General features: G+C 37.8%; 2 protein-coding genes across 6 annotated transcripts; one reads left to right on the top strand and one right to left on the bottom strand.

The window, feature by feature from the left end:
• Window positions 1-846: 846 nt before the first annotated feature.
• Window positions 847-2,372, top strand: LOC111788436 (uncharacterized). The gene has a single exon (XM_023668772.2). The coding sequence runs from the start codon at window positions 1,047-1,049 to the stop codon at window positions 2,052-2,054; it is 1,008 nt and encodes a 335-aa protein (XP_023524540.2). The 5' UTR covers window positions 847-1,046; the 3' UTR covers window positions 2,055-2,372.
• Window positions 2,373-3,028: 656 nt separating this feature from the next.
• Window positions 3,029-11,532, bottom strand: LOC111787688 (formin-like protein 20). 5 transcript variants are annotated; one of them, XM_023667716.2, is made up of 18 exons: window positions 10,940-11,530; window positions 9,332-10,035; window positions 9,035-9,256; window positions 8,886-8,960; window positions 7,174-8,819; window positions 6,883-7,015; window positions 6,724-6,795; window positions 5,984-6,082; window positions 5,776-5,817; window positions 5,556-5,636; window positions 5,427-5,477; window positions 5,256-5,337; window positions 5,009-5,103; window positions 4,680-4,751; window positions 4,484-4,600; window positions 4,189-4,257; window positions 4,028-4,094; window positions 3,029-3,832 (listed from the first exon to the last, which is right to left on the bottom strand). In XM_023667716.2, the coding sequence occupies exons 1-18, from the start codon at window positions 11,010-11,012 to the stop codon at window positions 3,735-3,737; spliced, it is 3,798 nt and encodes a 1,265-aa protein (XP_023523484.2). In that variant the 5' UTR covers window positions 11,013-11,530; the 3' UTR covers window positions 3,029-3,734. The 5 variants fall into 5 exon arrangements, 4 of the variants coding, with proteins under 4 accessions (XP_023523484.2, XP_023523485.2, XP_023523483.2 ...); XM_023667717.2 differs by having other exon boundaries at window positions 4,028-4,089; window positions 7,174-8,960; window positions 10,940-11,531; XM_023667715.2 differs by having other exon boundaries at window positions 7,174-8,960.
• Between the last annotated feature and the right edge of the window lie 806 nt (window positions 11,533-12,338).

Raw genomic sequence — 12,338 nt, 5'->3', positions numbered from 1 at the left:
TGAATTACTCAAGTTTCAACTAATATAATCAATATATATATATATATATATATATTCTTTCATTTTCTAAACTCCAACCATATAATACAAAACTTAAGCCTTTGCTTTTTAAACGTTTCTTTACCATAAACCATAAAGTTAAGTTGATGCAAATGATGCCGTGTATATTGTATCCCGTTCAAGCTCAACACTAGCAAATTGTTTGTTTTAGTTCGTTACTTATAGCTTCAGTCTCACAGTTTTAAAATGCGTCTATTAGAAAGAGGTTTTCACACCCTTATAAAGAATGTTTCGTTTTTCTTCCTAATCGATGTAAGATCTCAAAAAATTAAGAGTACAATTGAAATCTACCCCATCCAAGGTTTGTTCATGGGTATTATGATTGATTCAGGTTCATTCTCTTGCAAGCTAAGATTCATTCAATCTTTGGCAGGGATTCTTTACTCTCTTTCTGATAGCTACACTTTCATTTTCAAGAGCCTTTTTGTAGTCTGAATTTCCAAGCATCTACTTATTTACTAGCCTCCAAAAAAGGCATTGGTTTCTTCAATTTCAAGGCATCTACTTATGAACACACCTCTTCACAATCTACTGCTTGAATTCTGTATTTACTTCTACAACAACAGCATACACAAATCTTAGGAATTTCACAGAACCTTAAAATCACATGATTAAGGAAGAATAAATATACCAATCAATCAATCATGGCTCTTGTATTTGTCTGTAATTGCAACAGCTAAACAAGACGGTCAGTGGGGTTTGGAGATTACAAAGGGCCCTGCAAACTGCAGCACACCAAGCCAGTTCATCAGTGATTCCTTTGGTAAAAACAATGCAATGCTTGAACAACTCACTCTTTGCCATTTCTGCTATCATTTAGTGGTTGAGCCTATCCATTTATCCCACTTTTCAAAAGCATAATCAAACACAACCCCCCCAACCAACCAAAAGCAAGGAAATATATACAGCTCAACACACAGGGGAGAGCAGGGGAGGGCAGGGGAGAGGAGGCAGCCTTCTCAATACACAAAAATCCAGGCATCGAAATGGGGAAGACAAGCAGCAGCAGCAGCATCATCAGAACATCAATCTTCAGTTTCCTGCAGAATTATCAGTATTTTACCTCTTTTTCAGCATTCCTTGCATTTCCCTTCTCAGTTTCTCTTCTTCTCTCACAAACTTTTGTTTTTACTTCCTTCACTTCTCTTCTTCCAAGCATATACCATCGCTTCAACATCCTTTTTGATGCTGCAGGATTCCCTCCTTCCTTGGAATCCTTATCCATTTTCACTCACAAGCTTTCCCAAACGATATTTTCTTCCATCTTCACTCTTCCTTTCACTCTTACCTTTCTGCTTATTGCAAAAGCCTCTGTTCTACAAGCTTTCAAGGACACCAAACCAAGCTCTCACCCCTCCTTTTCCTCTATCAGATCCCTTTACACTCCTCTTCTTTTCACCCATATTTGCAACTCAATCCTCATACTCTCAGCAAATGCAACAGTCTTTTCTATACTTTTCTTCTCTTTCAATTCCCTTGAAGGGTTTGGCTTTTCTTCTTCCACCAGCTTCCTTTGGTTCTCATCAGCTGGAGCTGTCCTGTATTCATTAGTTCTTGCAAATACAATGGTTATCAGCAACCTAGCATTAGTTTTGTCAGGCATGGAAAGGCTTGGAGGTTACTTTGCAATACTCAAGGCTTGTGTTCTGATAAGAGGGAAAACTTCCACATCATTACTTTTGGCTCTGCCTACAAATTTAGCCATGGCTGCAATTGAAGCCTTGTTCCAGTACCGTGTAGTGAGAGCTTATATTGTTGTTGGAAGGGTAAGTCTTTCTATGGTGTCGGAAGGGATCATCATTGCATATTTGTACTCCATTTTCATCGTCCTCGACACTGTGGTGAGTTGTCTGTTCTTCAAGAGTTGCAAGCCAGTTTACTGGGTGGATCTGGAAGGAAGACAAGCTCTTCAAATAGACTCTGTAGAAGAAGACGATGGTGGCTGCATCGATTCAAAGGCTCTACATCACCTGCATTCAACTACTTGTGGATAATCCATCCAACAGGACAATCTGCAGGAAAAAAGCATATAGAATTCAATTAAAGAACAATAAGAGCCCGTGGAATTCATTCAACAAGCAAATTTCTTTTTTCATACGGATAAGCATCTACAGTAGAAACAAAGACCCAGGAGCAGAAACCATGTGAAAAATCTGTAGCTGTTCCTTCAGTTCTCTCTGTTCTTGCCGTTTGTCTTTTATGTATTTTACCTTGGTGTTCGCATTGTAGATATCCGAGAGTTGAATTGTAGTAGAATATACAAACCTCCATTTGTCAGAGCTTGATTGAAGAATAAAACTCAATTTCTAGCAGCCTAGTTCAGCAGCCTTGAAAAGCTCGCTTCCAATCTTCAAATCTTCAAACATTTCTTCTTTTGAACACATCTGATTCTCTCAGCCAACCCGAATGTTTGGGCATTATGTGCAAAAGATAACTCTTGTTTCAAGCAATAATTGACGAACCCAGATGGAAAATGCATTAAAAACAGAGCCTTGATCTGGTCCAGATGGAAAATGTTTGGGCATTATGTGGAAAAAATAACTCTTGTTTCAAGCAATAGTTGACGAACCCAGATGGAAAATGCATTAAAAACAGAGCCCTTGCTCGTGGGGTAGAAGTTAGAACTCTAGGTAGGAGTAGGACGGTAGAAGAACACACAAAAAAAAAAAAAAAAAAAAAAAAAAAAAAAAAAAGAAAAAAAGGCACCAAAACCAAACATGAGACAAATTTTTGTGTGTTTATAAATTCAAAAATTAGGTCAAATATTGAAGTTCTTTAATAATGTTGATGAAAAAAATTGAAGTTCTTCTGAACTTCCATGCATTTATGGTGATTTGAAAAACTATGATCTCTAGAAACTAGATTCTAGCAATTGTGGGGTCAATTTGGGAGCCCATTTTCTTGATGTACTTATGATTAGCTTGCTTCCTTGTACTATATATATATATATGCAAGAAGGCCCCACTACTCTACCAAATGTTGATAGCTTCATGCTCTGTCTAAGAAGTAGAGTAGTACTTTATGTTACAGTCACAGAAGTTAGCTATGGCTGACTTCTAACATCTTAACTAAAGAGCTATACAACATCTTCAGGGACAGAACCTCTGAAATTTATGTTACAGAATTGGTATCAGTCATAATATATGAACAGGGAGAGAGCTTTGTACAGATAGCTATTATGCTGGTGGGTGTTAGATCCTACGGCTAAAGTCTGAACGGTTCTTAGGCGCTGGTTTGTTGTAAATCTGAAATCAAATTTCTCTACTTACATGAACTCTTTCAAGAAGGCTATGACTCCAAAGGGCCTGATCCTTCCAATGGATCTAAGTAACTCAGATTCTGCAGAAAAAAGTAAGCCTATGTTTCCTTTACTTCTTGATCCTACGTTATGACCACATAAGATTGAAGTAAAATTTTGTTCGTTCGGAGAGAATTCAGAGTCATAATTTTGGCATAGCATGGATGATCCTTGTCCTAGATTAGCCTTGTGGGATGCTAAAGTTTCTGCAGTTTCCAAATTCTATCGATCTTAGATTTCTGGTGTCCTAAGAAAGGATCTTTTTGACATCCTCGGATACTATATCGTATCTCATTGCAATCGTCGAATTGAATATCACCCCTCACAAACTTCTTCATCAGCTTGATGATGCTCGTGGCCTTTTTCCAAATTTCACTTATTTTCTCAGCCTTCTCATCTCCATTTCCAACTGCTTGCAATTCTCTGCGTGTGCTTTCATAAAGGACCGAGTAAAATGGAAGAGAGTTCCTGTAACTGCATTGGATTGAACACAAGGAATCAGATCCCGCATGACAACGACCGGGTAGAGATAGGATACTCTATACAGATGATGATTCTTCTGACTCATTAGTAAACTAAGCTACATGAGGAATGATGAACTGCAAACTCTGCAGCTATTACCACACAACAAGAGACAACAAAAAGCCAAGCTGTGTACCATTTACTAACCTTGTTCAAATGGACAACGGGCAGGATCCTCGCCAAAATATTGTGTAAGTGCGTCCGCATTTCTACCCTGCCACAAAGCAGTAAGAAAAAGCATATTCTATTTGATTTCTCAATAGCTTCAAACTATAATTCAACATAAATGAGCTGGTCTAGAAGATTACCGTCGCCGAGTAAAGAACGGTCACAGATTCCACCTCCTTCTCGGCAAGAGTAACAAATCCTTTCAATGTCTAAAAGTACAAGATAAAGATTGTTTAAACCACTGTAAGTGTTCAGGATGACTATGTTTGTGTGTGCATCTGGGGTGATGAGAGGGACCAAACCAAAAGAGTGTTTGTATAGTTATGATGTCAAGAATGCCAACAAAAGAATTTTGTTTTTTAGTACAAAACTGCTTTATTTCATTCTTTCACACCAAATCTCAGGGAATGTGGGGAAGGAAGAAAGAATTTGTACCTTACGAAAAGCTTCGGAGATGGGGCCGTCGCTTTCAGATGCAACTAGTTCTTTCTTCACCTTTTCCAATCCTTTTGTTATTGCTTGCATTTCTTCTGCCAAGGACTTCAATTGTATCTGCATGAGAAGCAAGACCCCATGTCAAACAAGTTTTCTATACATAATGTTTGAATTTAATACCAAGAAATATGGAGACCTTAGATGCGGCTTCCAAGCTACTAAGGTCCAGATGAAAATCAAGAAGCGACGGTGACTTCGAAGCAAGGACCTGAAGCATGCATAAACCAACTTTGTGAACAGCCTGCCACACTTGAGAGAAGGAGGGGATTGGGGAAATATAAAAAGATAAAAATTTCACTCCACAATATACTCCCTCTTTAGGATGAGATATCATCGAAACCTTTCTAATAAAAACCGAAAGTATAGTATCCAAGCTATATAACCTCTCATTCTCGCACTTTCCAAATATTTATCAGGATAGAACTATTAAAATTTATCAATAAGACAGATGAATTAAAATAGTACCTTACAGAGATAATGCATGAGAGTCATCTTATTGTTAGTAGCACGTGTATCAGTGAGTTTCGAGAGACTATCCAACCTGAATCCAATGGCAGAACCTGCATGGTATGCCTTTGGCTAGTAATGTATCCAAAATTGATGGACTAAAACACTTCGTGAACATGAAATTATGGTGTCATATTGACCCATTTACGTATCATGATGTAAGCTAAAAGTGTGTTATCTAACAAAGATGCAAGAAGTTTCTTACCCCTAGCAGTTCCTTGGTTCAGCATATTTCCCAGGCAAAGAATTCTCTTCAATATTTCCTTCAATTTGCAAGAGTTCTTCACCTATTAAAACAGTAATGTAAATTAATGGGCTGAGATTTGAAATATATCGAACAAGCGGAGGAACGTATTCATTATCATTAGCAATTGACCTCTTGACAGACAGAGTTTACAGTGTTTAGGCTCTTTCTGAACTCTATTATCTGCAAAGGAGGTCAAGAATCAATATATAGAGAAAAACTAAAGAGGATAAAAATGAAGAGACGCAGATACCACAGAACCTGAGAGCTGAAGTGAATCTTAAAAGAGAACACTCTTAACTTCGACTCCACACGAGGAACTTGCATCATCTCCAAAAAGTACTGATGCGTGAACAAATGAAAAATGAAAAGAAAACATGTAATTTGAATCAGAAAAAAATCGAAACCAAGAAAATGTCAACCCCCAAACAAAAAAACATAACACAGTCTATGACTGTTCAACAGAGCAACTGAAAATTACCTGTTCGCACTTTCCGAGTTTTTCCTTGTCACCACAGTATCCCTTAATAATTTAAGCACGAGAAATCTTTAGTTAATTGATCATAAGTAAAGAGCATCAGGCGACAGAACATTTAATACGAGCAGGATATCACTTCCATAATAGGAAGAATCTAAGAACGGAAAATCGAATAAAGGATCATCAAATAGTATTTTACAAGATCTTTCACCTTGAGAAGTTCCATCTCCTCTTTGGTGGGGCAAAATTTGATAAGATTTTCCACTTGATCTACATCTAATATGGATTCATCCATGGAGAGTACTGCTGCCTGTATTATACGATGAATCGACAATTGTAAGAAAATAATCTGCTCGATCATTTTAATCTTCCAGGTCTGAAACAACGCTTACTCACGTGAGAAATTTCAGTAACAGTAAGAATGCAGTACGAGAACAAGCACAAAAAGATCTGAAATTTGCCACCAACAGTTTGATACTGTATTTTCCAACTCCTAAATATTGGCTACCATGGTGAAAGGATGAGCTGGGGTTGAAATAAGGTTTTAGCTGTAAGATCAAACTCCAACTCTTAAAATCTCTCTTTTTCAAGAAGAAATTTGTGCAAGCATGAAAGTGAAAAGGAGGAATCCTATATAGCGTTGACATAAAATAAGACATCATAAATTCTCGGATAGTCCATACTGCACAAAATGAAACTAAATCATGATATTTTCTATTAAGTTTAAAGCAAACCTTTCAAAACTGAGATTTTTAAGTCACTAAAATCTTCTATCTGAATTCAAATTTTTCTACAGTTATTCAGTACCAGAGCCACCCAACAACGTTCTATATGATATAAAGGCTAGCAATCATTAAATCAGAATTTATAGCGCTGGGAAGTTGATGATGGGAAAAATTAGTCTATGCCAAAGAGAAATATCCAATGTATCTATAACTTTTCTTGGCTTACCATCATGTCAGACAGTGGCATTCTAACTTTTGTTAGCATGATTTCAGTGTTATTTGCCCGCCTAAGATCAATCTGCAATTAAATATTACATCAACTCTAGTTGCACCAACAGTTAAAGACTCGATCACATAAAACATATATTTTATTGTTCTACAGTACCAAGTGAACTTTGTCCAGTTTTGATCCAACTGACTTCCTTCGTCCTCCAGATTTACCTCCTGAATCAACAATAGGTTTAGGGACAGTCACAGAGAAAAGTGTCTCCAGCTCAGCTACATCAAATTCTGGTGCACTAAGAAGAATATCGAAACTTGGTTATTACAAGGATAGTGAATGCTGAAGATTAAAGGAACTTATGGCATCTAGGCCAAAATACACAGTTTGAAAGTGGATAGTGAAAAATATCACAATCGAAATGAAAGAGTAGATTCACAGAAGAGTTTGTAATACCTTTCAGGATCTCCAAATCTTTGCAATTCTTCCCATAAGCTCCCTTGTAGTACCCGAGTCACCTTGCTCCAATGCAGAGGTTTTAATGATGATCGTTGAGGTCCTATAGCAGCCACTCCCATGCCCATTGACCGCGAGAACCCATGTCCCCTCACAACAGATGATGTTTTCACATCAGTTGAAGAATTTACTCCTTTAGCTACCGGGTGTGGAGACATACCTCCTGAAGGTCTGGAAGGAGAACGAACCAGTGGAAGGGGACCTGTCGTAGGTTGAGGAGGTGATGGCGCATTAGAAATTGGAGATGGCAATGATGATGACACCACACAGGTTGTTGGAGATTTTAAAGCCTGTCGCCCTTGGGTTAAATGTGGAGGAGCTTTCTGAATTGGAGGAGGCGGGGGAGGGGGTGGTGGAAAAGCTCCAGCATTAGATAGGCGTGGAGAAAGCAAAGCTCCAGGTGAACGGGGTGGCTGTGGGGGAGGTAATTGTGGTTGAGCTTTACGTACAGGAGGTGGAGGTGGTACTGGTGGAGCTCTATGCTTAGGTGCATTTCCACGCACCAACGCTGAACTTTTAGAGGCCACGTGACTGGAAGGTGGAGGAGGTAGTGGTGGTGGTGGTGGTGGAGGTGGTGGAGATCTAGCATTTATGTGAATATATGAAGAGGGTGGCAAAGAAGATTTAGGAGATGATGTATGCAAGAAAGACGTGTTAGCATGAAGAGCTGGTGACCGTAGAGCAGGATCTTGATGCAGAATAGCATTTGGTAATTGGTTTGGGGAGCTAAGTGGGGATTGTGGTTTACTCGTGGGAATCTCTGTTGCAGAACAACATAAAGGCCTTCTAGGACTCACCATGTTACAGTTTTGTTCATCTGCTGTATCAGTTGACAGCAGCAGTCCTAAAGTAATAGAAGCAGGTTTTGAAGTTGAATATGAATAAGAATCTCTAGTAGGAGAACTAATACATGTTGCTGAGGCACCAGTATGCCATGATGATGGATAAAACACATGCATGGAGTTTATGTAAGATTCTTTGTCATGTGGAGTCCATCTAGAAAGAGTTTTTGGTTTTTCCTGTATAAGAGAGCCCTGATCTTCTGGTTGTTTGGTCTTCTGTTTAGCTAAGGTTGTATTATTTAATAGCTTAGCTGTTGACGAAGGCTGTTTCCTAGATGCTAGTGGCTGCAACTTCTCATATTTAAGCCTCCACGCATCAGAATCCAACTTTTTCGCAGGAACCTTCGATTCGAAGTCTGGAATAGCAGTATCTTCTAGATACCCTTGATGCTCAACCTCTTCCAACTTGTTGTACACATCGTCTATCAGTTCCTTGATTCCCATGCGTCTCAGTACGTTAACAGAAAATAGCGGAGGATTTGGCTTTTTATCTGAATAATCCATAACAATGTCCTTCACTACATGAAGACCAGAGTCCATTTTTTCATCTCGCTTGAAAGTCACGTCATCGACAGTGATGTCCTTCACTGCTTCAACGTTACAATCGATCTTCTTGTCCAAGTTTCGACTCCCTCCAAAAGATTTACAGCGTTGGAATGTAGGAGGATCTGCATCCTCCTTCCAAACTGTTTGATGATCAATATCATCTACTTCATTAGCATGTACCATTTGAACATCGTATTCCTGCACGTCAACTATATTGCTAAATATTTCTTCCACTTCAAAAAACTCCTCAGTCGAATTGCTTACTATTTCAATTTTGTCATCACTTTTCGTTACAGGAGAGACGTTTGGCACTGCATCATCAGCATCCAGAAAGAGTACCTGACATATGAGTATTCCTTCAAATTCAAAGACTTCAAAGAAAAAAGATTAACAGAAAAGAAACAACAGCCTACCTCTACTCTAAAATCTTTAGGAAACTGCCCCTTGGCATCCCATATAATATCAACCTCATCACGATTGAGCTTCAAAGTGTTTGAATGCACAAACGCCGTGTGAAACATGACTCTAAATATCACTTCCTCGCGTATTAGATCACCATCTAAATGGATGCACTCAAGAACAACATCCCCTTGAACATGACAATGGACGTCCAGTTTTACCAGTCCGCTTGCTGCCTGCAATTAAATGCAAGAAGGCATTGAAATATTTGCCAAATTCTTGTCACTGCAATTTTGTGACTATGGTTTTACCTGTAGATACTGGCAACCATGTTTTTTCATCTTTGCACTAGAAAAAGCAAGTTTTGGACTTTTATTTCGTGGTGTTAACGGGTCCTGGCTGTAAATGCGTATGATAGGCCTGCACCCTTTTCCTCCATCAAGCATCGGAAGGTCCCGAAGTATCAGACACTCTAAAATTAGAGGTGAATCAGGTGGAGGCCAATCAGAACCTAGGTTTCTCCTAGAAATATACTGAAGGTATCTCATTTGAGAAGGCTGTGAGTTTATCTGAGAAAGAACATGGAAAAGTTCTCTAGGAGCTTGCCTGTAGACCATTTCAAGGGTCTTTTGCTCCCCCTCATATTGTTTGCGGTACAATAAGAGACCTGAAAGCATGAAAGCAAGGATTGGCCATCCTCCTTGTTCACAGTTCATCAACAATACATTTTTCTGTCTCTCAGAGGACAACCAGCTTTCACTCGACCGAATGAAGTGGTGGATCATCTCCAATGGCAGTAGTGGACACCCTTCATATTGCAGAGGATACTCCATAACTGTCATACCATAATGAGACAATATATCTGAAGTTCTAGTCTTCCTCTTTCGTTCACTAAAGTTAAACACCATGAAAGAAGCATCAGGAAAGTGGTCTTGCAGCTTTGGTATAATGCTAGCAAAGTACACTTTGTATTCATCCTCTTCCAAGACGTCCGTAGAGAAGCAACAATCAAACACTGGAAAAAAAGAATGAGGATTTTTCACTCCACAGAAAAATAAGCAGCTTCCTACAAATAACAAAAAGTTGGGGACACTGCAAAAGATTTTCATACATACCTAAGCCACCACTACCAAATATTGTCCTCTTTGGACTTTCACTCAAGGTTTTAAAAAGGTTTTAAGATACACTCAAGGTTTTAAAAAGGTTTTAAGACACTGAGAGGTTGCACATCCTTATAAGCAATGTTTCGTTCCCCTCTCCAACCGATGTGAGATCTCACAATCCACCCCCTTGGGGCCCAGCGTCCTCGCTGGCACACCGCCCGATGTCTGGCTCTGATACCATTTGTAACAGCCCAAGCACATCGCTAGCCGATATTGTCCTTTCTTAGCTTTCTCTCAAGGTTTTAAAACGCATCTGGTAGAGGAAGGTTTCCACGCCCTTAAAAGCAATGTTTTCGTTCACCTCTCCAAATGGTGGGATCACAAAAGAACATTAGGTGAACAGAACCAGGCTCCAAAAAATCAATTAACTGCTTCAATTTGCGAAGTGTAAATCTTGCCTCATGACTATAGATCCATGCAGTAAGTCAAAGATATCAGCTTATCAGTCTAACAAAAATCTCGAACAGAAAGAAAATGGGAACAAAAGATCATGGTCAAATTAGAATGGCGTACACGACAATAGTGAATGTCTACAGAGAAATGGAGAAGAGAAGAACTGTTATAAGTATGTCAGAACTCCCAAACCAAACTCCAACGCGCACAGAAGTAAAGAAAGAAGCTCAATTCGACAATATTTAGGTCACATTGTTGACCACCGAGTATAATGCAGTTGAGATCATCAAAGCAGGAAAGAGACACCCAACATTTCGGAAGAAAACACACAAGGAAAAATAAAAAATAGAAATGGAAGCATACCGTAAACTCTCTCCGACATCTCTAGAAGCCGATCTGGAGGCTTCCGGCAGAACAATTTTCTAAACAGCGCCATCAAAAGGCGCTGTTCCTCCCCCCGTCAAGTCCAAGTATACGTAACCAGAAAAAACAGTACAAAAACACCAAAGAAAACGTAACAAGAAAACTCTAGAGGTAGAACATCAAAATAGAATCCAAAATGCACCATATTCCATAGAAGAAAGAGAAGAAAAAACAGAGCACAAATCCTTATTTGAGGACAAACTCAGCAAATGCAAGAAAAACAGAGTGGAAAAACAGCTAGATAGAAAGACAAATCTGAAAGATTATGAACACAAGATCAAAACGAAGAACGAACAGAAAAACATGAAAAAAAATCACAGAAAAAAGAGGATAAAGAGAATGTAAGAACAGAGTAACGTAGTTTGGGTAAAGAAACAGAGAGAGATTAAGAGAAATTGGTGTGAGAAACGGGAAGAAAATGAAACGAGCAGAAGAATGGAAGAAAGTTGCAGAGCAGAAGTGGAAATGGAAATGAAGAAAAAGGAAAGCAGAGGAAGAAGAACTTTATATGATGTCTGCTCTCCTCCACTTGGCTTTCCTGCAACGTCAACTTTTCTTTTACACCCCAACGACCATCAAATAGAGAGAATCCCTTTCGCCACGTGGCATACACGTGTCATATAATATATATATTTTTTATTTTTCCTAAATTATTATTTTGTCAATAAAATGAAATTTAATATAATATACTTGTAAATTCCTTCATTTTAATTTATATAATGAATTAAAAGTCAAATTGGAGACTTTTAAATAAATATGGAAAAAGAAATTAAGTTTATATTTTTAATTTTGATAATTAAAAAGTTTATAGTATCTTAATTGAGTTAGCAAATAAAGTAAAATGATTGTATTTATTTAAATAGAACGTGACAGGATCTTACTTTTGGAAACATGGGACTGTCAAAAATCTGAATAAATAAAATAATGTTTTAATTTTTAAGAGGAATAATAATACTGATAATAAAGTATTTAAAAAGTACTAATATGATTTAATAAAGTATTTAAAGGAGAAAATGATTTCTAGTGCACGTGATTTGCTTCTCATTTGATTAGTGGAACAAGTTTGGAATAATTCCAAAAATATTTCTTCAAATAATTTGCTGCATTTTTTTGTGCATAATTAGTATATAAATCAATAAAAATGCAACTCAATTTTGAAAATTATTTCAAAAAATACCTTTATTTTTAATTAAAAAATTTAAAAATATTTAAAAATACTTAAGAATGTTTCAAAATTATCTGGTGGTGGTTAGTATATAGACCGCACCATTAGTACTCCATTTCGAAAATACTCGTAAACTTTCAAAAATAATATTAATATCCTAAAATTTTTAGGAAA

Source organism: Cucurbita pepo, chromosome 2 (assembly GCF_057944985.1).
Source record: "Cucurbita pepo subsp. pepo isolate OVF chromosome 2, ASM5794498v1, whole genome shotgun sequence".
NCBI classification, from domain to species: Eukaryota; Viridiplantae; Streptophyta; class Magnoliopsida; order Cucurbitales; family Cucurbitaceae; genus Cucurbita; species Cucurbita pepo.
The sequence above is the reverse complement of the archived record's forward strand: the minus strand, read 5'-3'. Positions and strand labels throughout refer to the sequence as shown.

What these genes read in the sequence shown, in the direction of transcription:
- LOC111787688 (XM_023667715.2), bottom strand. Translation starts at nt 11,012, where the DNA reads ATGGCGCTGTTTAGAAAATTGTTCTGCCGGAAGCCTCCAGATCGGCTT. An exon ending in AGATTTGGAGATCCTGAAAG is followed by an intron (nt 7,016 to 7,173) that starts GTATTACAAACT and finishes TATTCTTCTTAG; the next exon opens with TGCACCAGAATTTGATGTAG. An exon ending in CCGTTGTCCATTTGAACAAG is followed by an intron (nt 3,833 to 4,027) that starts GTTAGTAAATGG and finishes AATCCAATGCAG; the next exon opens with TTACAGGAACTCTCTTCCAT.
- LOC111788436 (XM_023668772.2), top strand. Translation starts at nt 1,047, where the DNA reads ATGGGGAAGACAAGCAGCAGCAGCAGCATCATCAGAACATCAATCTTC.